The sequence below is a fragment of the Lepidochelys kempii genome, chromosome 10 (assembly GCF_965140285.1).
Source record: "Lepidochelys kempii isolate rLepKem1 chromosome 10, rLepKem1.hap1, whole genome shotgun sequence".
Taxonomy (NCBI): Eukaryota; Metazoa; Chordata; order Testudines; family Cheloniidae; genus Lepidochelys; species Lepidochelys kempii.
The window spans coordinates 67,758,844-67,781,661 of NC_136389.1; the positions used below are offsets into that span (position 1 = coordinate 67,758,844).

General features: G+C 42.2%; 1 protein-coding gene across 5 annotated transcripts in view; it reads left to right on the forward strand.

Moving 5' to 3' along the window:
* Positions 1-22,818, forward strand: part of ADAMTSL3 (ADAMTS like 3) — a 279,327-nt gene that overhangs the window by 147,080 nt on the left and 109,429 nt on the right. For all 5 annotated transcript variants that reach the window (XM_073304072.2, XM_073304073.2, XM_073304071.2 and 2 more), the window contains exon 7: positions 21,625-21,751. In XM_073304072.2, the coding sequence (XP_073160173.1) occupies positions 21,625-21,751 (127 nt within the window). The remainder of the gene's footprint in view (positions 1-21,624; positions 21,752-22,818) is intronic.

A 22,818-nucleotide genomic window follows, 5' to 3' on the forward strand; every position in this document is an offset into this window, starting at 1 on the left:
AATGTATTATACTTTGGTGAGGTATGGAATGAATAGTTTAAAGCAGTGGTTCTCAACCAGGAGCCCGTGGCCCCAGGGGGGCCTGCATGCAGGTTTCAGAGGGTCTGCCAAGCAGGGCCAGCATTAGACTTGCTGGGGCCCAGTACAGAAATCTGAAGCCCCATCCCATTGGGCTGAAGCCCGGGGCCACATGCCCTGCCATCCAGGGCTGAAGTCAAAGCCTGAGCCACTTAGGTTTGTGGGTTCCCCTGTGGCATGGGGCCCTAGGCAATTGCCATGCTTGCTACCCACTAACGTGTGCCCTGGCTTTTATATGAAGAAAAGCAATTGTTGTGGCACAGGTGGCCTGTGGAGCCTTTATAGCATGGGGGGGGGGGGGGCTCAGAAAGAAAAAGGTTGAGAACCTGTGGTTTAAAGGATTTATTAACTTGTAGTTCTTGTTTCATTAGTACTTGAACTCTCTTATTAAAGAAGTGTGACTAATTGATGTCCTTACTTCTTACATCTTGAATCATATTGAATGACAGGACATTGCATTTATTGTGTAATAATATCAATTGCTGTAAAAGTTGGGAGTGGAATTTTTTTTGGTATGGGGCAAAAGGGAGGTTGCTCTAGTAAAAAGTAATATTTGGAGGCTTCCTCAGAAGCTGACACAAATGTTTCTCGATACCTCTACTTAAGCAGGGAAAATAAACAAATTGCTATATAATCTTTCCTGAAAAATGTGGTTGCGTAGTCAACAGCTGTTAGGGAGAGAGATAGCACAAGTTGTGATTCTCCACAGTTGTTGCTATAAGATCAGTCTGTTGAGTCCTGACATATACTTGGCATAGACTGCAAATACCTTGGCAAGTGTTTTTATAGTTAACTCATCTAAATAAACATGTCACACTGCTGATGTGGAGATCTTTGCTTTTGTGCCTGGGAGCACTAAAAACTAGTATGAGGCGATGGGCCTGCCTGATTCTCTTCTCCAACTATTCCTGTTTTTGCTCATTTAGTGTCTTAAAATGTTGGCAAGTTTTATAAGTTCTCAGCCTTGTTAACATAAGCATGATTTCACTTCCATCTGTTTTCATATTCTTGGTAGGGTTGATCTGGTTCACTAATTCTCTCATTCAACCCAGATCCTAATATACTCTCCTTAGTACAGTACATATTTACTGTAGCATTAAATCAGTGTTGTCCAGCTTGATTTCTCATTCACTAGATGTACTTCACGTAACAGATGGATTCAAACTAAATAAAACCCCTTATCAAACAAAAACATGAGACCACAAAACTGCTCTCTGGATAAGAGAGGTTTGGTGCTTCTGGGAGAGTAAAATCTGAGGAGAATGCAGCAAGGAAAAGCTTCTGGGGAAAACCATGAAGTTATTTTGGGGGCTGCTTGAGGCTCACCTCAGCCAAACCATTCAATCATGTCTTCGTTTGCCACTGCCTAGCTCCTGCTACCAAAGAAAATATCTGGAGCTCTTATGTTAAACAGGAATGAGTCAAAGTTCTGCTGTCAAGAAGATTTTCACACTTAACTTCTGATACTTAGCTGGTCTCTGTACATGAGCACAGCAGCACAATTCCTACCTTACTTCTCCCTATAATGTGTTCCTGCTGTGTCCGTCTGGGTGCGGGAGGTCTGTGGGCAGGGAGGTTTAAAAAAAATCTGCATGTCAGAAACATGTGGGCAGCATTTAACCAGTGACAATCCCTGTATCAGGGCCAACCCTTCATTTTGGTTTTTGTGTGTGTGGTTTGTTTTTTTGGTTTTTTTTAACTCATGAAGCCGTATTTTGTCTGCCAAACACAGAAACCTTACTCATTTCACCACCTGGCACTGATAATCTTCCCAACCTGAAACAATACTTTTGGAAGCATGTATGTGCATCTGCTGAAAGACTGGAGTCCTAATGAATAAACAGGGCAGTTTTGTCACAAACTGGTCAAAACTGATATAAACTCTCAGCTGAACTTTCCATCAAGTGTCAGCCAGTCTGTGGTCTAAAAGAAAGACAGTTACTGTGCTATATTTTGTAGCATATGGTATAAATTTAGCTGTCATGTGGAGTGCCATCAACTTCTGCCATATTAGTTCTGTGCTGGGTATGTCATGTACCTTTCACACTTGCCACATAATAATAATAATAATTAATAATAAAACACACTTTGACCCAGGTGTAAATATTTCTTGGTTTTATCTCTTAAATATGGTTATCATAAGCTGTTAGAAGTCTGTCCTGCCTGTTTTCTATGCTTAATTCTTAAAATCAGATTGAATTAGTCATCTGATCTGAACCTGACTTCCTTCATTCTGAATATTATTTCTTTAGAGTGCTAGTCTGAGGTATTTTGTGTACTTTCCCTTTGGGTTTGTTTGTTAATGTGCAACTATTTTCACTAAGGGCTTGTTCAATCTCAGATGTAACTTTCAAGAAATATTTTGAAAAAGGGCTTGTTTCCTATTTTGCTTTCTTATGTCTAAAGAAGCACAGAAAATATTTTGATTTAATTTGTTTTTAATAGATTTTTTGTTTTTGTTTTTTTAACCTTAAAATATCAAGTATCTCCAGTCCGTTCTTTACTGGGTTTGCTGGAGCACTTGACTGGAATCTGAGTTTGTATATATTATTATTCTCACACTGTAATTGATGGGGAAGTAGTGTTGAGGTTTCACCAAAAATGTCCCTTTTCCAAAATATTAATTGGTCTTAGTACTTAATTGCTAACAAAAATAAATAAAGTTGCTCCTGGCTTTTGTGATGCCACTGGTTTTCTAGTCCTCCTAGATACGTGTAGGCTATAGAGAAGCTGAATTTCTAATTAAGAAAAACAGCAGGAAATAAAACCTTTCAGGTCTTCTTTATGCTGCAGAAAGAAGCAAAAAAAGGCACAAGTCCTCTTCCTCATCCTCTTAGTAGTTCAACTTAAAGCAAGTTACTGATGGGAAGAATTGATTTCATGGTGCTTTGTGCTAAGATAGCCTTTATGCCAAAATCATATTCTCTTTGTGAGCTGCATTAGCTGCATTATGCAGCAAATATGGGTCAGGAGCTAACCACATGTTGGAGTATAAAGAATCCCAAAAAGTATCAGTTAAATGGATTGGTCCATAACAGACCTCAGTTAAAATATGTTTCAGATATACGTTTATGTAAATCTGGTAGGAAAATTTTGCCACTAATATGCATGGAAATAATGTCTGTGTATTCCTTGTCTTTGTTATTATTTATATTACAGTCACAAATAGAAGTGTCAACTGTGATCAGGGACCCCGTTGTTCTAAGTACTATACATCCACGTAGTAAGACAAAGTCTCTGCCCTGAAGAATTTACAATCTAAATAGACAAGAAAGGCCAAGGCTGGCTGAAGATTTATTAACTTCATTTTAATGATTGGGATCTGAGGCACTTGCATATCGCCACACAGGAAGTCTATGGCAGAGTTAAGAACTCAGCCCAAATCCGTTGAATCCCAACCCAGTGCTTTAATCACGAGACCATCCTTCCTCTCATTTTTTTTTCATAGCGTGTAAAGGTTTGGGGCATATACAATTAAAAATGCTCTCCTTGGTGCTGCTTCGCATTGTCTCAAAATATAACCACTTCCCAAGGTGGGTCTGTCTACATTGGAGCTGGAGGTGTCGTTCCCTGCTCGGGTACATGTACGCATGCCAGCTTTGATCAAGCTAGCAAGCTGAAAGTAGCAGTGTAGTTGCAGTAGGGCAGGTGGAGGGATGGATTAGCCATCCAAGTGACGAACTAGGGTCTTGGATGGGATTGTACTTGGTGCAGCGAGGCTTTCCCACCACCTATCCTGCAGGGGCTGCACAGCTATTTCTAGTGTGCTGAAGCAATCAAAGTCAGTGCATGTAGGCTTTCCTGAACTGGAAGCCAGATCTCCAGCTCCAGCGTAGACGTAACTGGATCTGTGAGGAAATATCTTTTGATTGAAGTATATTATCTTTTGAATGGACCTCTAAATTCAGGCAGTTTCTTTGTATTCTCAGCCTGAATTTTTATACACACAACAATAAAATAATACATTACCGTGTGTGTGTGTGTATGTAAATACTTTACTAACATCCAAAAGTGCCTGCAGTGTGAACTCCCCGGGGTGTGTATATACAGTGATTCACATCAGACACCCTTCACCAAGCATCACAAAGCGCTTATGGTGAAGGCATTTAAGGTGTTAATAAGGCATTTTTAAGGTCTTTCAGAAGCCCTTATTTATATTTTGTTCCTAGTAACTTTCTACTTTTGCTTGACATTGTAACTTTTTGCCAGATACCTTGTTTTCCAAACTACTGTTGCTAATGCTGGAGTATTGCCTGCAGGCACTTTTACTTCCTACCACTTTATCCCTTCTTTCTATAAAGCTGTCAAATATGTAGTGGATTCCCTCTGATCTCTAATTTGTCTTATCCACACTTTTCTTATCTAAGAGACTGCTAGTACTCAGTTTGCTATGTTTTCTTTTGTTTGGGGGGGTTGTGTTAGCTTTGCACAGATGTGGTTGTAGGTCACAATTCAGTGAGGTACTTAAGCATGTGGGTAGTGGCATTTCCTTCAGTGGCACAGCTCAGATGGTTAAAGTTAGGTACATGCTTAAGTATATTGCTGAATTGGGATCTTAATCACCTTCAAATCTCTCTAAGCCAAATTTGCCTTAATATAAAGTAAAAGTGTATGCACCCAATCAGAAAAGCAGGAGACAGAGTAATCTGAATTCTGTATATTTATTTAGTTAGTTAGTTGACAGCATTCTTATAGATTAACCACATTGGGCCAAAACCCACTCCCACTGAGTTCAATGGAATCCTATTGTACTATCCTGTATATTTATGAACTGGAAACATCGGTGTGTGGGAAGGGGCACTTGCTCCAATAGTGGGTCCTGTAATCTCAGAGCTGCCCCTACTGCTTTAATATGTTCTTTCATAAAAATTGAATAGTTTTGAAATACTCGGTTTTATTTGATGGAAGTGGATTTAATGTTCTGGAACACATTCTTTAGCTTCTTGCCTTCATATATAAAATGTTGCAAAATATGTGGGAAGTCTTTTGAGGACCCTCTTAGTACGCAGTGAATATTTGGTATTGCATTTCTTTTTCTTCTGTTTTCTTCATTGCTTAACATTCCTTTCCCTGGTATTGAGGACAGAGGGATTTGGGCATCTGATTATGTCTCTTGATGGTAAACCCCATTAATCTGGTTTATGTTATGCTCCTATTCCCCAAGCTTCAAACCTCATTTTTTCTTTCCCTGCCTTCTTTATCTCTCAACCCCCAACTTCCTTGCCCCATACATACATGAGAGGCCACATTCACTCCAGGGAAATTTTCTTAACATTTCCCACTGCCGCTAATATCAGTCCAGTTCCATGAGGTGGGAGGGAGGGGGGTGTTGGAAGCCCAAGAATAGACAACCCATTGGTATCTGAAGCCATTTTAATGCTGTGTCATGTATTCATGCCCAAAGCAGTGTGGCATGACTGAAAGGTACTGATATCTGAAAACAGAGCATATTAATCTTGTGTCTCTCACTGAGTTACATCTCCAGTGAAACCAAAACCAAAACTTTTAAATGTCTGTGGCAGCTAATGAGCCATCCAAACTAGGGATAACACTGGTGTAGGTGATGTGCTATTAATGATGGCAGGAAATTATTAGATATTTTCCTTAATGTATGCAGGTCTTGTTATCTGTCCATCTTTTTGCGGGGACTGAGTTGCTGATCTTCAGTGTGGAGAAGGAGCTTTGTGAGCCTTTTCTCCATGTTCTACTTGACTTTTATTTCACCCATTTTAGAAATAAGCATCAAAGTCAGATTCAGGACTCACATAAGTAACTGAAAACATATAAAAATTATTAGGATTCCAAACAGGAGAGTTAGGGCTCCCTGAAACAACCAGTTCCTGTGCCAGAGAAATTGAAAAGGTTACTTAGCCACTTCCATAAAGAACTTGGCTCTGTGGGGAAGATATGCGATTTGTTCTAAGTGGCTAGCACGATCTATTACCTCATTGGTGTTGTCTGGTATATACACACAGCAGTCTTTTCCAATGAGAGCACAAGTCCCTCCTTTTGCCGCCAGCACTATGTCCAAGGCCTGACAGTTTTGGAGGGCCATCTGTCAGATTGCCCCTGTTTCTTTGGCCAGGGCTCTTAAACTTTCTCCGGTTTCATTTGCCATTGTTTCAACTACTGCTTATAACCTTAGGAGCCTTTTTGCATGGTGTATTACTCCCCCAATGGTATGAAGGAACCGCCAATGGCCTCTTCCCAGGTTAAGGGGCTTATGTTATTTACATATCATTGGGCATCTGTTAAGTCCCTTCTTTTATGCCTGAAATGGTTCCTAGCACTCGGAATTGTGGGAAGAGTCGGGCGGGATAACAGATTTCTGACCAATTAGCTGATAGTGCGGTATAAGCTCTGGTCCCACACACCCAGTGATGGCCTATTAAGGCCGGGAAGGGTCGATTGCGCCCATTTGTCATATAGGTGTTTGCAAAGGAGGAGGAGTATCCCCCAAAGGGTACAGGGTAATTCTCCTTACAAGGAGTGGTGTTATTTGCATGACTGTAGGGGGAACATGAGGTTGATTTCTCTGTTTGAATTCATATCTCCATACCCGGCCCACCACTTTTTAGTCTTGTTTGAATAATCCCATACACCATTGGCCACAATATGCTGAAGGCAATGGCTTTTCCCCAGATCCAGCCCTGTCCCATTACACACCCAACACCAATGACCTTTTCCCTCCACCACACTTATCCATTTAGATGCATTTATTCCCACCGCTTCCCAAGTGTCATTGCTGTTCCATATTTTGTTAACGGACGAGGCCCTCCAGTGAGGTCTAGGGACTTGCGTGGGGTAGCCAGGACAGGAACACCAGTTTGAGAGTGGGCTGGGATGTGGCTGCAGACCCAGCAATTAGAAATATTAAGGGCCTGAGCTATCCACACCTGCTGCTGAATAAAAGAATTGTCATTGTGGTCTCCCCAGACCATAAGATACTAGCAGCCGAGGAACAGCGTCTGCTTCTGGCAACCCTTACGAGAGCGTAGATTGTAAGGTATTGCAGACTGTTCCTCTACGTCTTCTTCTGGAGTCAAAATTGACTCTGCGTTGTCCTGAGGTGATGATTGGTTCTCTGGGTATGGTGCCTTCTTACACTGTGAAGCATGTATCCACGCTGCGATGCCAGATAGTTTAACAGCCGTCTGTGTAGTAAGCAGTACCTGATGAGGACCCTTCCACCGGGGCTCCAAGGCGTGCTTTCGATGATGGCGCCGTACGTAGACCCAATCACGTGGCTCACGGTTGTGGCAACCGTCGGAGGTGGGTTCCGTGGGCCAGGCAGCTCGAACCTGTGAATGGAAGTGATTTACAGCTTGCATTAGTCCCTTGCAATACTGAAGGAGCGCACTGTGAGTCAAGTTAAAATCTGGAACGGGAGTAATGGTAGTCATAGCTCGCATAGGGCGTCCCATAACAATTTCAAAGGGACTTAATTTATGCCTTTGGGATGGAGTGGATCTCATGTCCATAAGGGCTTATTGTAAGGCTACTGGCCAGCTTAATCCTGTGGAGTCACAAATTTTAGCAAGCTTATTCTTAAGTACACCATTTCGTCTTTCAACTGCACCTGCACTCTGTGGGTGGTAGGGACAGTGCAACAGGTGTCTGGTATGCAATATACGGTCCAGGTGTTGAACAAGTTGTCCAGTAAAATGTGTACCCCGATCACTGGACAGAGTAGTACGAATTCCCTTGGCAGGCATAATATGATTTAACAAACATTTGGCAACAGACAGTGAGTCAGCCTTGCGACAAGGAAAGGCTTCAATCCAACCAGAGAATAAACATACCATAACCAATATAAATTCATATTGTTGACACTTAGGCATTTGTGCAAGAACGGTGCTTGAGGAAGGCCCCGGAACCCCTGGGCCACTTTTACAGGTTTACCAATATTATGGCTTTGGCAAATGGTACAGGCTGCACAGTGGCGGGCTGCAAAACAGCTAAAATGGGTCGGGGGCCACCATCCTGTCTTTGTTACAGCAGAGACCATCCCCCCCTTTCTGACATGCGAAACACTGTGTAGCAGGACGGCCAGAGATGGGTAGAGTGAAAAGGGGGCTACAAAGGCGCCAGTAGGCGAGCGCCAAAAGGAATCGGGATGTAGAGAGCAACCTTGGGCAACCCAGGATTCTTTCTCAGTTTCTGGGGCAGAGTCTTGGAGCAGGGCGAGGTCAGTGAGGGACCAGGAGGGTAAGAGGAGAGCGGAGAACAAGGGAATCAGACATTTCGACTAGGCACGCTGCAGCAGCCACAGCACACAGGCAGGAGGGTAAGCCTTGGGCAACAGGGTCTAAAGTGGCAGAGAAATAAGCCACTGGGCGGTTCTTTTCTCCATGCATCTGAGTGAGAACTCCAAGTGCAGACCCAGATTGTTCATGACAGAAAAGGGTAAAAGGCTTAGAACAGCCAGGCAGCCCTAAAGCAGGGGCAGAAGCCAAACCCTGTTTGAGGGAAACAAAGGCAGAATTGGCCTCAGGGGGCCACAGCATGGGGTCAGGCACAGAGAATCGAGTGAGTTCCTGGAGAGGTTTTGCAAGGGAGGCATATTGGGGAATCCATTGTCTGCAAAATCCAGCCATGCCTAAAGACTTCCGGACCTGGCGTGGGGAGTGGGGTCGGGTAAAGCTAAGCATAGCTTGGACATGGGTGAGAGAAAGTGCACGGGAACCCTGGGAGAGGAGAAAGCCAAGGTATGTGACAGAAGCTTGACAGAGTTGTAGTTTAGAGTGAGAAGCTTTGTGACCCTTATTTGCTAGGGCAGTAAGGAGCGCTAAAGAGTCAGTTTCAGAGGCAGACAATGAAGGGGAACAGAGGAGTAGATCATCTACATATTGGACTAGTGTGGACCTGGACGGGAAAACAAGGTCAGCAAGGTCTCGGGCTAATGCCTGGGAAAAATATGACGGGCTTTCAGTATACCCCTGGGGCAGTGTGGTCCATGTGTACTGTTGCCCCTTGTAAGAAAAGGCAAACAGGAACTGGGAGTCAGGGTGAACCAGGACAGAAAAGAAAGCAGAGCACAAATCAACAACAGTAAAATGAGTTGCGTCTGGTGGGATAGAAGCCAGAATCTTTTAGAGAGGCAAGTTTTGATTCTGTCCACCTATGATATGCCTCTTCCCACCACTGCATGAAACAATCAACCTCTCCTTTTGCCAGTTTAGTTTTAGGTTGGCCGAGTTTATCTTTTAAGATGTCTATTCGGTCTTTGTCCCAAGATCCTAACAGTGGCCACTGAATTTTGGGATTCTCCCGAGTTAGCCTTTTGAATTCCCATACACATCTTTCCCCCTCCCCCTTCAAGGTCAGCCTTTTGAAGCCATCCCCCACCCATGTCATGAGGTTTTCTGTTCATTAAAACACAACAATGCTAGCAACAAGACAAACACCACAGACAAACAACACAAAACATAGATCCATGGTATTCTGAGTTATTCTTCCTCTGTTGCCAGCTTGCTTGTAGAGTCTAAAAACAAAAGAAACAATTTCCACTCCCCTGGTGGGGACAGATTATTGCTTAATAATAATACCACTTTCTTTTACAAATTTCCTTGCTAATTGCTGGAAAAACAGAAGAATTATCTCCAGGCTGTACTTATTTTGTTCTATAGTCAGGCTGTTCTATAGTCAGGCTAGTGAATTACCCCACTCACTGGTCATTTATGAAATTCATGAGGTGGTGTACTTCAGTTTCCCCTCTTGTGCAACAGACCATGTTTGCAATAGTTTCTCTGCTGTACCAAGCAATAAATTTATTCTCAGGTAATAGCTGAGACACAGCTTCAGATTTTAGCACTATTCACACACACAAAATTCTCTTTTGCCTAACATCCCTTGCACTGTGATTACTCTTTTACACAACTGTACCCTGATTACACTTCCATCTTGTACAACTAGACACACCCAGGAGCAGCCAAGTTAAGTTCCAATAGAAACCCCTTACATCCTTTAGTGATTTTGATTACATTACCCAATAGTCAAACAATTTTGATCAGATTCTCTCTCTTCCTGCTGCCTGCAACAGTCCCTTACAGACCATTTCTGTGGGAAAAGGGCCCATTTTCCCTCAGAATAGCTGTAAAGGCTTCTGGGGACGGAAGCGTAGTGGTGGTAGTAGCAACTCTACCTGACCCCCTTAGCCTAGAAAATTTTTCCAGAAATTTACAGGAGTCCAGACTCTTCCTAACATACATAAACTGAGCCGGCGTTCCTTTAGGGAACTGTCCCAACTTAGACGTCTAGTTACCCATACAAGAGGTCTTTACACACCAATCACACAAGAAGGAAAGTCGGGTTCATCAGAACGATGCCCGGTGCAACACACAAAAGGAGCCCACAGGCTGCTGCCTTAATCGCCCTTGCTTTCACACCAAAGGTTTTACCCAAGGCACGGTGCGGCTGCGATTGTGCAGATTTCACTCACTCAGACCGTGGGGACAGGAACCCTTTGGTCAGCTGATCCCCGGATGGAGACGGCGCCCAGACTCAAACACACCACAGGGAGGACGGATAGACACAGAGACAAGACAGTCCTCAGTCCGGACAAAACACAGAAATAATTACCTGACCAGATTCCTGATGTCAGATCCCGGGATCCCTGTCAGAACAGAGTGGGAACCAACAGGTTCGATGGCATAGACTTCACTGTGGTCATGCACCCTTCCATTCTGGCGGAGGACCGCTCGGGCCAAATGCCCAGGTGCCGGCTTGCCACGGCCATCCTAAGAACAGTCAGGAGTCACAAGGCCTCAGTGAAGATGGTTGCCATCTTGGTGGAACCTCCAAATTGTCAAAGTCAGATTCAGGACTCACATAATTTGTCAGACCACTCTGTTTATTAACAAAGCACTTTGCTAATGCACCCATATGTGAGCCCCTCTCTGAGGCTCAAGATAACTTATTTATACAGCTAAGCTGAAGCCAATTTAACATAAGAGACAAAAGAAAGCAGAAACTGACAAATATACATACATATCTTATTTGCATACTAACGTTTACCAATCTCCTAGCTCAGTAGGAGCTCTAAGTTAATTGGTTTGAGGACCCATTGTCTCACACTCTTTAATGTTTCTCTTCCTGACAACTATATTTCAACAAACCCTTCAAGTAGCATTTCTTTAATGAATTATAATTTCAATATAATTCATTCTACTTTCACATAAGCTATCTGCTGATTCTATCATAATTCAGAAGGTTGAGTATGGATTACATTGTGAGTAAAGAGAGATGCTTTACATGATAGAACCCTGCAATTTACAACAGGGCAAAGATACATGGGAAATGGTAGAGTAAGATGCAATATAAATTTCCCATGATGGATTTTATAATCATGCTTGTGTGGTCATAAAAAGGAATTCCCATGACCATATTTAAAATTCACTATCTGTTGTATAGATGCCAAAATCCTTACCATCTGCCTGTCATGTGGTTTTGTTGTCAGACAAATAAGGCAGGAGAAAGTACAGTAGGTAACTGTCATTCATGGAATAAGAGCTGTGCAGTGTGTGAGCTTATGTGAGCATAAATTCCACTACAGCTTTTGTTTTTCAATTTTGTGGTTTACAACAAAAACAACAAATTAAATCCTTTTTCTCTGCAAAGTCCTGAGGATTATAATCAGCCATAAGCAGATTTAAAAGGAAATTTGCTTGAGTAAGCACTCAGGGATTTGCCATACTCTTTTTTTTTTTTTTTAACTACAAGCATTGAAATAAATGTTATGGCCCTTTTCAGCCTATTCAATGCTTGAAGGAGAGATTTCTGCCAGAGACTGCTGAGGAAATGTTTATCTTGCACAGTGCTTGTTGTCTTTTGCAATATGTAGCTTATGTAGCTGTTTCTGAGCTCAGTTTTAATTCCTAGTATTGTAAGGCTGAAGATACAAAATTAAATGTCATATCTTGGTTTCCCCCATGCAAAGCCCAGTTAAAAATACTTTGGGTGTGGAAACTATGGTGGGACAACCTGGAGATAGCTGCAGGATTAAAGCAGCAGCTACTGCTCTTTGTGATCACCACCTCCTGTGGGGTTTTGTGGCTTGATGGATCCATAGTGTGGGCAAGTCCATTGACTGCCTCCCTTCTACACTCTGTCCACCCAGAATATAGGAACATGGAACCTGCCATCCTGGATCAGACCAGTGGTCCAGGTAATACAGCATTCTTTCACCAAGAGTGGCCAGTACTAGATATAGTACTTCAGAGGAAGGTTTAAAAAAAAAGCAATAGACAGTTGTGGGATACCTGCCATCAGAGAAAATTTACTCCTACCCCCTGATAGCTAGAAGTTGGCTTATGCCCTGAAACAAAATGCCTTATGCCATGTTCCCATGTACAGCACTTCTACAGAGCTCATTTGACGGAGAATCATATATTACCCCAAGGGTGTGCAAACTTCCAATCATGGTCTCCCTTACCGTTCACGGAATTTGTCACTTCCCCCCTCCATTACTTGTAATCGGAAGTAATCCCTGACTTCTGCGCTGTTGCTGGCAGCAGCACTGCCTTCAGAACTGGGTGGCCAGAGAGCAGCGGCTGCTGGCTGGGTCTTCACGTTGTTTGCAGAGCAGGAGGACTATTTTTCAATCCTGCCCCATAATACCCACTCCGTTTTTATCCCACTGCCGCTATTATGACAGTGAACCCTGTGGGACCCGCGAGATCCCAGGTTCTTCACGCTTCCCGAGGAGAATCTCTTGCCCCCTGTTTGCGCATCACTGGACTATCCCTTACCCTGCCTGTCTGTGGTCTGTCTTCTTGCTCAGCAGAAATGTGGTGTTCCTTTTGTATTTCAACCCTTATGTGCCAGTGGAGAGGAAGCCAAGACTTTTCCTGAAATTAATTATTTTTTGTTTTTGTTTTGCTTTGGGAGATTTTCACTTACATTTTCATGTTTCTATTTCTCATTTCCTTACCAGCATTTTGCATGGGTGCAAACATTTACGCAGCTTTCAAAATTAGTACTGCAAGTAGAAACTCAAAGGTACTAATGTACAGGGAGCAGATTGAATTTCAGAATGCATTGTTTGGCTTGCCATACATCACTAGTGAGTGAAGCGATAATTGTGTCATTGTAAGATAAGACTGAACTGGTTTTCTATTTCTGTTCTATTAAAAAATCATCATGCTAAGAAAGAGCAATGATGCATTCACTGCCTCTTGCCCAGTGGAATATAGACTATTGAAAAGCACAATGAATTAGTGTCAATTTTTTAATGAAACAGGACATGAATAAGTGACAGGCAGTTCCATTAAATTAGGGCACTATGTAACATCAAAGAAAGTTCAGGGAAGTAATTATTATTTATTGTATATAACGTCTTCAGTCCTGAAGTGTTCTGAAAAGTCAAGTTGTCCCTGTGCTGAGGAGCTTAGTCTAAGACAACACAGGCATAAAACAAACTCAGAATGGAGTTAGTGCATTTTAACTCCAATGCTTCATGAAATGTATGTGTCCAGGATGCTCGAGTGCCCAAGAAGCATTAGTATTCCACACCAAAAAAAGAGCATACTTCATATTTTCAAGTAAACTGGATGTGTCTGTGGGTGGGTGAGTGGGAAGCTGCAGGGGGAAAGTAAGATTAAGCAGTTCTAAGAAATGCAGCTCTGAAAACCTTTCAAATTCCCAAAGATTTGAAGCTTGGGACCTGATGCTAGACTGAGCTCTGCATGGGCAAACCCAAGTGCCTGCATGGAGCCCTGTTGACTAAAAGGGGTTTGGCATGGCGAAAGGGGTCCACCAGGATGGTTCTCTTTGCAGGATTGGGGCCTTAATTAATAATGCTAATGCTTTCCAGTCCTATCCATTTTCTCATTATAATTAAATCTAAGTATCTGTTTAAAAAATGGAGATTCTTGAATTTGACAGATTGTACAAAGAAAAGGAGTACTTGTGGCACCTTAGAGACGAACCAATTTATTTGAGCGTAAGCTTTCGAGAGCTACAGGTCACTTCATTGGATGCATACTGTGGAAAGTGTAGAAGATCTTTTTATACACACAAAGCATGAAAAAATACCTCCCCCCACCCCACTCTCCTGCTGGTATGGACACAAATCAGATGTCAAGAATTATAACATTCATAAACCAGTCGGAGAACACTTCAGTCTCTCTGGTCACATGATTACAGACATGAAAGTTGCGATATTACAACAAAAAAACTTCAAATCCAGACTCCAGCGAGGAACTGTTGAATTGGAATTCATTTGCAAATTAGATACAATTAACTTAGGCTTGAATAGAGACTGGGAGTGGCTAAGTCATTATGCAAGGTAACCTATTTCCCCTTGTTTTTTCCTACCCCCTCCCCGCCCCCCCAGACGTTCTTCTTAAACCCTGGATTTGTGCTGGAAATGGCCCACCTTGATTATCATACACATTGTAAGGAGAGTGGTCACTTTAGATAAGCTATTACCAGCAGGAGAGTGGGGTGGGGGGGAGGTATTTTTTCATGCTTTGTGTGTATAAAAAGATCTTCTACACTTTCCACAGTATGCATCCGATGAAGTGAGCTGTAGCTCACGAAAGCTTACACTCAAATAAATTGGTTAGTCTCTAAGGTGCCACAAGTACTCCTTTTCTTTTTGCGAATACAGACTAACACGGCTGTTACTCTGAAACAGATTGTACGTTAACCTTCACAAATCAAAATTAAATATCCTATGTTTGTGTTTTTCATTTAAATCTACTTCCTCAGTTGAAACAATATTCAGCTTATATTAAATTTTGGAAAAGCTGTTGAACATTTGGGTTCTATTCACTGTTAGCATAAGCGTGTGCTACTCTGCCTATTTATACCAGCAGAGAATTGGGTCCTTGGCATAGTTTTTGAGTACCTTTTTATTTAAGAGAGCACAGTAACAAAATAATTTATTCAGATACAGCCCTAAAATGTTATCTAGTTGAAACATTTTTTGAAAATAATTGCAGTCTATCCAAATTTGCAGGTGCCCAATCAATGCAGTTATTGTAAAAACTTTATTAGATACACTGTGCACTGATTTCTCAAAACTCTCTTTATTTTAAATTTCCAGTTATGTTACATTATATTCTATTAGCCACTGATTCTCTCTGAAAATGTACCAGTTCAATTTATCTGTTTGGGGATATTTACTTACAACCCACTCATTATAGTATTTTTATCACTTTTTATAATTATGTCATGTTGGTTCTTTTATAACTTAATATGGTCCCTATTCTTACATTACACAGCTTATATTGTCACTTGTTTCATTTATGCAATCTATGTTAAAATCACCTAATATCATTATTTCTGAATATGCCCCGAAAGCCTGCAGATGTTCTCCCAGTCTGCCTATAATATTTATAGTTGATCCCTTTGCTCTGTAAATAGCCAACAATATGGGGTAGATTAACCCTAACAAATGCCTTAATCATTAAAATCTTCAGACCTTTCTGGCTGGCTGACATGGAGTATCAAGCTGAGGAAGGTAATTCATTATTGCATATTGCTGGATTCCACACTGAATTTCTCTCCTGAAACAAAATATAACACTACCTGTTTTAAATGTTTATCCCAAATTAGTGATTTCTGACTATTTTTCAATAAAACCCTTGGCCAAAATTTTCAAACCTGAGTGTCTAAAGTTAGGCTCCAAAATGCATATTTTGTCACTCAAGTAGAAGTGGCCTGACTTTCAAAGATGCCAAGCAACCTGCAGCTTCTACAGGTTTTTGTGGGATTAGTTCGTGCTCAGCAACTCTGAAATTCAGGCCAGCTCTATATAGGTATCAAAATACAGATCTAAGAGGCTAACTTCAGGCATCCACATTGGAAAACATTGACCTATTATGTATGCCATGTTCATTAAGGCCTTGATCCAGCAAAATATGTACACATATACTTAACTATAATCTTGTGAGTAGCACTGCTGACTGGACACTAAAAGTCTGGTTACAGGAGTAACTGCAACCAGCCTCCCCGCTCTCAAAGACCCAGCTCCAGTGGAGAGAGGTAGGTACCGGCTCCGTGCCACCCTGATGGGGGATCCTCTCTGCCCCCCGCCCCTTGTGCTTTCCTCTGGCCCCTGCCTTACTCCAGGAACTGACCGCCACCCTGGTCCAACTGTGCGTTTCCCCCTGGCCTCTGCCTCGTTCTGGGGACCACTCCCTCCCTTTGTCCTGCTGTGCTCTTGCCCCTGGCCCCTGCCTCGCCATGGGGGCTCTGAAGGTTCCTTCTCCACTCTGAACTCTAGGGTACAGATGTGGGGACCTGCATGAAAACCTCCTAAGCTTACTTTTACCAGCTTAGGTTAAAACTTCCCCAAGGTATAAACTATTTACCCTTTGCCCTTGGACTTCCACTACCACCACCAAACATTTATCTGGGTTTATTTATTAGAAAAGTGTTGTTTGGAAATGTCTTTCCCCCCAGAATCCTCCCAACCCTTGCACCCCACTTCCTGGGGAAGGTTTGATAAAAATCCTCACCAATTTGCATAGGTGACCACAGACCCAAACCCTTGGATCTTAAGAACAATAAAAAAAAGCATTCAGTTCTTGAATAGAAGTAACAGTAAAAAAGAAGTAATAATAAAAAGAATCACCTCTGTAAAATCAGGATGGTAATTACCTTACAGGGTAATTAGATTCAAAACATAGAGAATCCCTCTAGGTAAAACCTTAAGTTACAAAAAGACACACAGACAGGAATATCCATTCTATTCAGCACAGCTTAATTTCTCAGCCATTTAAAAAAATCATAATCTAACGCATATCTAGCTAGATTACTTACTACATTCTAAGACTCCATTCCTGTTCTGTCCCTGGCAAAAGCATCACACAGACAGACCCTTTGTTTTTCCCTCCCCCCAGCTTTTGAAAGTATCTTGTCTCCTCATTGTGTGTGTGTGGGGGGGGGGGTGAGGGGAGAGAGAAAACCTGGATTTGTGCTGGAAATGGCCCAACTTGGTTATCATACACATTGTAGGGAGAATGATCACTTTAGATAAGCTATTACCAGCAGGAGAGTGGGGTGGGGGGAGGTATTTTTTCATGCTTTGTGTGTATAAAAAGATCTTCTACACTTTCCACAGTATGCATCCGATGAAGTGAGCTGTAGCTCACGAAAGCTTACGCTCAAATAAATTGGTTAGTCTCTAAGATGCCACAAGTACTCCTTTTCTTTTTGCGAATACAGACTAACACGGCTGTTACTCTGAAACTTGTCTCCTCATTGGTCATTTTGGTCAGATGCCAGCGAGGTTATCCTAGCTTCTTAACCCTTTACAGGTGAGAGGATTTTTCCTCTGGCCAGGAGGGATTTTAAAGGGGTTTACCGTTCCCTTTATATTTATGACAGGGGCCCACAAATATATTTGGCACTGGGCCCACAAATGGTTAATCAAGCCCTGATGGCCCCCATCACTGTAGTACCTGACAGCCTCACAACCTTTAGTGTATTTATCCTTACAACATGCTGGTGAGGTAGGGAAGTGTTGTTATCCCATTTTACAGCTGAGGAACTGAGGCCCAAAGGGTATGTCTACACTGTGATAAAAGACCCATGGCTGGCCTGGGTCAGTTGACTCAGGCTCACAGGGCTTGGGCTGCAGGGCTATAAAATCACAGTGTAGAAATTCAGTCTCATGGTGGAGCCCGGACTCTGATATCCTATGAGGAGGGAGGGTCTCAGAGGCTGGGTTCCAGCACAAGCCCGAACACTGCAATTTTTAGCCCCACAGTCTACGCCCCATAAGCCCAAGTCCATTGGCCCAGGCTCCGAGACTCATAGACTCATAGACTCATAGAATATCAGGGTTGGAAGGGACCTCAGGAGATCATCTAGTCCAACCCCCTGCTCAAAGCAGGGCCAATCCCCAATTTTTGCCCCAAATGGTCCCCTCAAGGATTGAACTCACAACCCTGGGTTTAGCAGGCCAATGCTCGGTGCTGTGGACTTTTTATAGCAGTGTAGATATATCCCAAAAGACTAAATGACTTGCCCAAGGTCACACAGGAAGTCTGTGGTGGAGAAGGAAATTGAACCCAAGTTGCAGCCCTGTGCCCTGACCACTGGATCATCCTCCTTCTCAAGAACATACCCCTTCTCTGCCTTATAAAGCATATGCAAATGTAACACATTAACGCACTGTAACTCTTTGTCCCCCTCTAGTGGCTGGACCAAGTATTGAGGGTTATGAGTCTGATTCTACCTCTGAAGTAATGGACCTGAGGTAAAATTTCCAAAGGGACTAAGGTCCAAATTTTCAAACATATTTAGGCACCTAGAGATGCAGATGGGCATTTAGTGGAAGTTATAAAAGCATCCTAGGCTCTGTAAAATTTTACATCCAGTCTTTTATCTAAGGTGGTAGATTCATAGTATAAGATCCGAGGTCCTGGCTTTTAAATCCTTAACCCAGTCCTGATGTATGATGTTGGCAGCATTTGTCATCTTCTACAACTTTTCATGGGTTAAGCTGTTTATGGGCAACATTGTCTAAATTGTTTTGCACCCTCTTATAGACCTGTGCATAATTGCTCAAGACTGGCACGTATTTCTTTTTTAAATTAATACTGGGTTTAAACCTCTCAGGTTAGCACACACCAAAGTCCTTTATACTTGCAGAAAAAGAAAAGTTTCTTCTTGGAAATGTATTATTCTGCAGCAGTACTTACCATGATACTAAAGCCACTTCCTTTTAAGTAAGCACTTTCCTGGTACACCTAAACTAAGTTTTTCTTTCTATCTTGATATCACAGTATACAAAATAATGTCTAGATTAGAGAAAACCAATTCAGAAACCATCTGACCTTGGGTTAAGAATTGACAAGTTTTGTTTCTTAAAACAGTTAACGAGGAAATCAAAGATCAGAGCCTAAAAGGCAGGCATTTGGAAGTCTGCTTTCTTTGCTTTGCATATTCATAACCCTTTTTCTGCTAGTCAACTTCATATGTACATAGAGGAGCATATGTTCCATAGAATGGTAAGGAAAATGCCTTGATCAGTTGAAGAGTTGCGCCCCAAAAATGTGCCCAAAATTGCAGTGTGTCATGCTCCACACTGTTTAGTAGTCATAAACAATCTGTAGTTGCAGATCAGTTGAGGGTTTGCTTTGTTTTTGTTTTTCTGCCACCAGTTCAGCTCTCTCTGAGACAAATAGTAAATCTCCCACTGACCTGAGTAGGAACAGTGTTGAGCCTTTCATACTGAACCCTAGTTTTGCCATTCACCTTAATTCAGAACTCAGCTAATTGTATGCACCTTCCATTGAAGTCAATGGGGCAAATCCTGATCCCTTGGAATTGGTGGAATTCTACCACTGACTTCAGGGAGACTGTCCTTTGTCTCAAGAGGACTGTAAGCCACTCTGAGGACAGAATCTAGTCCAGTAACTCTGAGAAGCCTCCTGGCCTTCCCATCATTTTGTTCCAGTTCTGGAGCTGCTTCCTTTCAGCTGTGGATTTGAGATTCAGAGAAGGCTGGTAAGCCTCCTGGAGACAGGAATAACAGAGCTGAAACACTGATTGTTTCTTTGTTAACAGTAAAATGCTAAATTAATGGGTACTGTCCTGAGACACTTGCGTCTCCCTACGCTCTCCTCCTTTCTCTTTTTTCACAATGCTTCCTTCCCCTTTTCCTTATCGCTCCTTCTCCCTTATTTCTTGTATCTTATCTTTCACTTGTTTTTTGATCTTCAAAAGCAAGTTAATGTTGATTCTGCTACTCATTAATTATATAGCAATGCCAAACAGTCCTGCTTGGTTTAAGCAATAAACCATAGCTGAGTAGTCAGAATCTCAAATATCTGTTACCCAGCTATCTAATAAAATATTTGTGGTCTCCTTCAAAGCAAAAGTCTAAGGGGTCCAAATTTGTGGTGAGGCAACCACTGTGTGTCCCCAACACTCAGGATCCAGTCATGAGGCTCCAGTTCCCCCAGATGGCCCTTTTGCTGGGAGGGAGGAGGTAGAAGCTGGCTAGCCCAAGAGGGTTCCTTGGTTACATCCTTTAGATTCCTGCCACTCAGCAAGTTGTGACACATTACCCAGTTCTGAACTACCAAGCAAAATGTGCTATTTGTGCCTCTCTACCATGTAGCACAGAGGGGAACAAAATCATAGACATGGTGCAGCTCCACCTCTTCATGTCTGGCTATGGATCTGCCTGCAGTGGGAGTGCTGGGAACCACTGAACCAAAGTGTAAATCATGTATATGATGGAAACCACATCAAGTCAGGAGGTGTGGCAACACCCCTAGTTCCAGCACCTGTCTGCATGATTTGGGCCTTCTATGTTCATGGATCTCTGGCTTACACAGAAATTGTAGGACTCTGCCTTTTATGTGCTGACTCCATCCCTAATTCTCCAAGGAAAGCATGTGTCATTTCTTGGCAGCTAACCTTGCCCCTTCCATGCATTTTTATATGGCAAAGGGAACGTATGGGCCAATTTCACAGTTTTAACTCGGCTGTAAGTTGTGAGTTTCCACGGCATTTTTCACACTGTCACTTTTGGGTTTGCAAAGAATTTCTCTCTATAATGGATTAGCTGCACCTTTGGGGTGTACTTGCTTAGAGCAGCTTGTCATACAAGGCAGGCTTAAGGCTGCAAGATAGTACTTAACATGTTACTTAATATTTGATGCCACCTGCACATGGCTTGGTACAAAATCTCAGGTGAAAAAAATGTGGGACAAAATATTGATCTCCCTTTCAACAAATAGACCTTTTTAATAAATTCTGTGTACTGCTCTTCAACTGTTTTCCCTCCTGAGCCCCATATTTCTTATGAAGAAACTGATTCAAATAAAAATGGACAGATATAACATCTGTGTGCTTTATAGTTTGGAGGGTTTTCATTTAACATTTTTTCAAGGAGCCTGCTTTAACACTTTGCTTTTCTGAAGATTTTTTTCCCATAGGTAGAATTTGCATCAGCATTAAGAAGTTTAGTTTGGAGACAGGGGCACAAAATAAACTCAGATAAAACAGAACTGAAACCTTTAGGGTTTTCTAAATCCAAAATAACTGATGTGAACTAACTAACTGGAAAAAAAATGTATCTAGTGATCTGGGCCCATATCAGTTAAATTGTGAAAAACCAAGATATTAGATCATGAAAACTGCCAAGAGTTTCTTAACTACGGATCTAAAACCAATGTGCTTCTTTAATATTTAGCTTTGGTTGTTTAAATGATTTTCTTCTCTCAGACTGAATTTAGCAGGTGATGAAAGACAAATTCTAAATAACCAAGTAACAGCTGACCCTTCTATGTTATAGCGAATAACACCCAGCTTTATACATTTGGAAAAACAGTGGGAAAGTGACTCCTGTATTTCTGTGCTTGGATATCTTAATGTATTTGATTGTTGTAGCTCATCATTAAAATCATAGAAATTGCTTTTAAGACCCTATGTGGCTTAAATTTGAAAAGCAAGGTATGCTTTGAAAGAATGAGGCCAGCTCATAAAATCAAAAGGATAACATAATAAATGAAATTCCAGAAACCTGAGCATGTCTACTATAGCTTTGCCCTCTTCTGACTGTGGTGTTGCTGTTGGCAGGCAGTAGGCTGTGATCGACAACTTGGGAGTAATGCCAAGGAAGACAACTGTGGAATCTGCGCAGGAGATGGTTCCGCATGCAGGCTTGTGAGGGGGCAAGCTAAGGCTCATGTTTCACCAGAAAAAAGTAGGTTGCAAATTGATCCTATGTTGATTTATCCTTGCCTATGTTTTCTGCTTATATATTAACCCAACCTATTGCAGAGTCTGACCTCTTCACTGTATACTTGTTTGCAGTTATCCAAAGCTACTTAATATAAAGTCTGTGCTAGATTAGTCTATTGAAATTCCATGAGGGATACCACACATTGGAGTATAGCTAGGAAAGAATTTGAGATATGCTTTTTTTCTCCTTTTTTTTTTAAGAGCCATTCAATTTATTCTCTCAGGAATAACCATCAAGATATGCATCTCATTTTATAGGGTATCCTCATGTTGCAATGTATGTGACACTGTGGCAACATTTTCAAATCAGGGAAACATGTTATGGACAGACTTATGGAAATTGTTGCATGTGACTGAAAATGCCTGGTTTTTAAGTTAACTCTACTCCTTTTTTAAGCTTCTGAGACAATTGTGGTTCAGAGGCAAGTTAACTACTTCCATGGTGCGGGACATACAAGGTTTAAAGAATTAGGAGTAAGATTTTGTCCGCTCATTATTGTGTGTTTGAGTTAATCTGTACATTTTGCGGCAGATTCTGCCATCTTTACTCATGGTGAGTAGCACCTGACCCTGCCAGTGGTTCTGTCGACCTCAGGAACACTATTAATGGGTTAAGGTACTTACCAGAGTGAGAAGGAGGCAGAATTGGGCCCTTTGGGTTAGAATTGAGTAGAGGGCGGCATGTAGTTGTGTTGCCCCATGAGGAGTCACAGGAAGGATTTGCGGCTCAGAGGTACCCCTCTGACTGTTTCTCCACAGCTCATGTTTTGCTTCTCCTGTTCAACCAGCTCTGGTAGTAGGTGTTTGCGTGGACAGAGCTGTGGCTTTGCCTGCTCTCCAGTCCTCACAACTCCCTCTCTGCCTCTATCCTCACCTCCTCCCTTCCCACTTGCTCACAGTGGGTGAGTAGCAGCTGTATGGAGCCTGTTCTCCCCACAACTGTTCCTGGACTCACAGTGTGGATAAATCCTGTACCATGCAGTGGAATGGGGCCCTGTTGGCTCCTTACTCCCCTGCAGAGCCGCATAG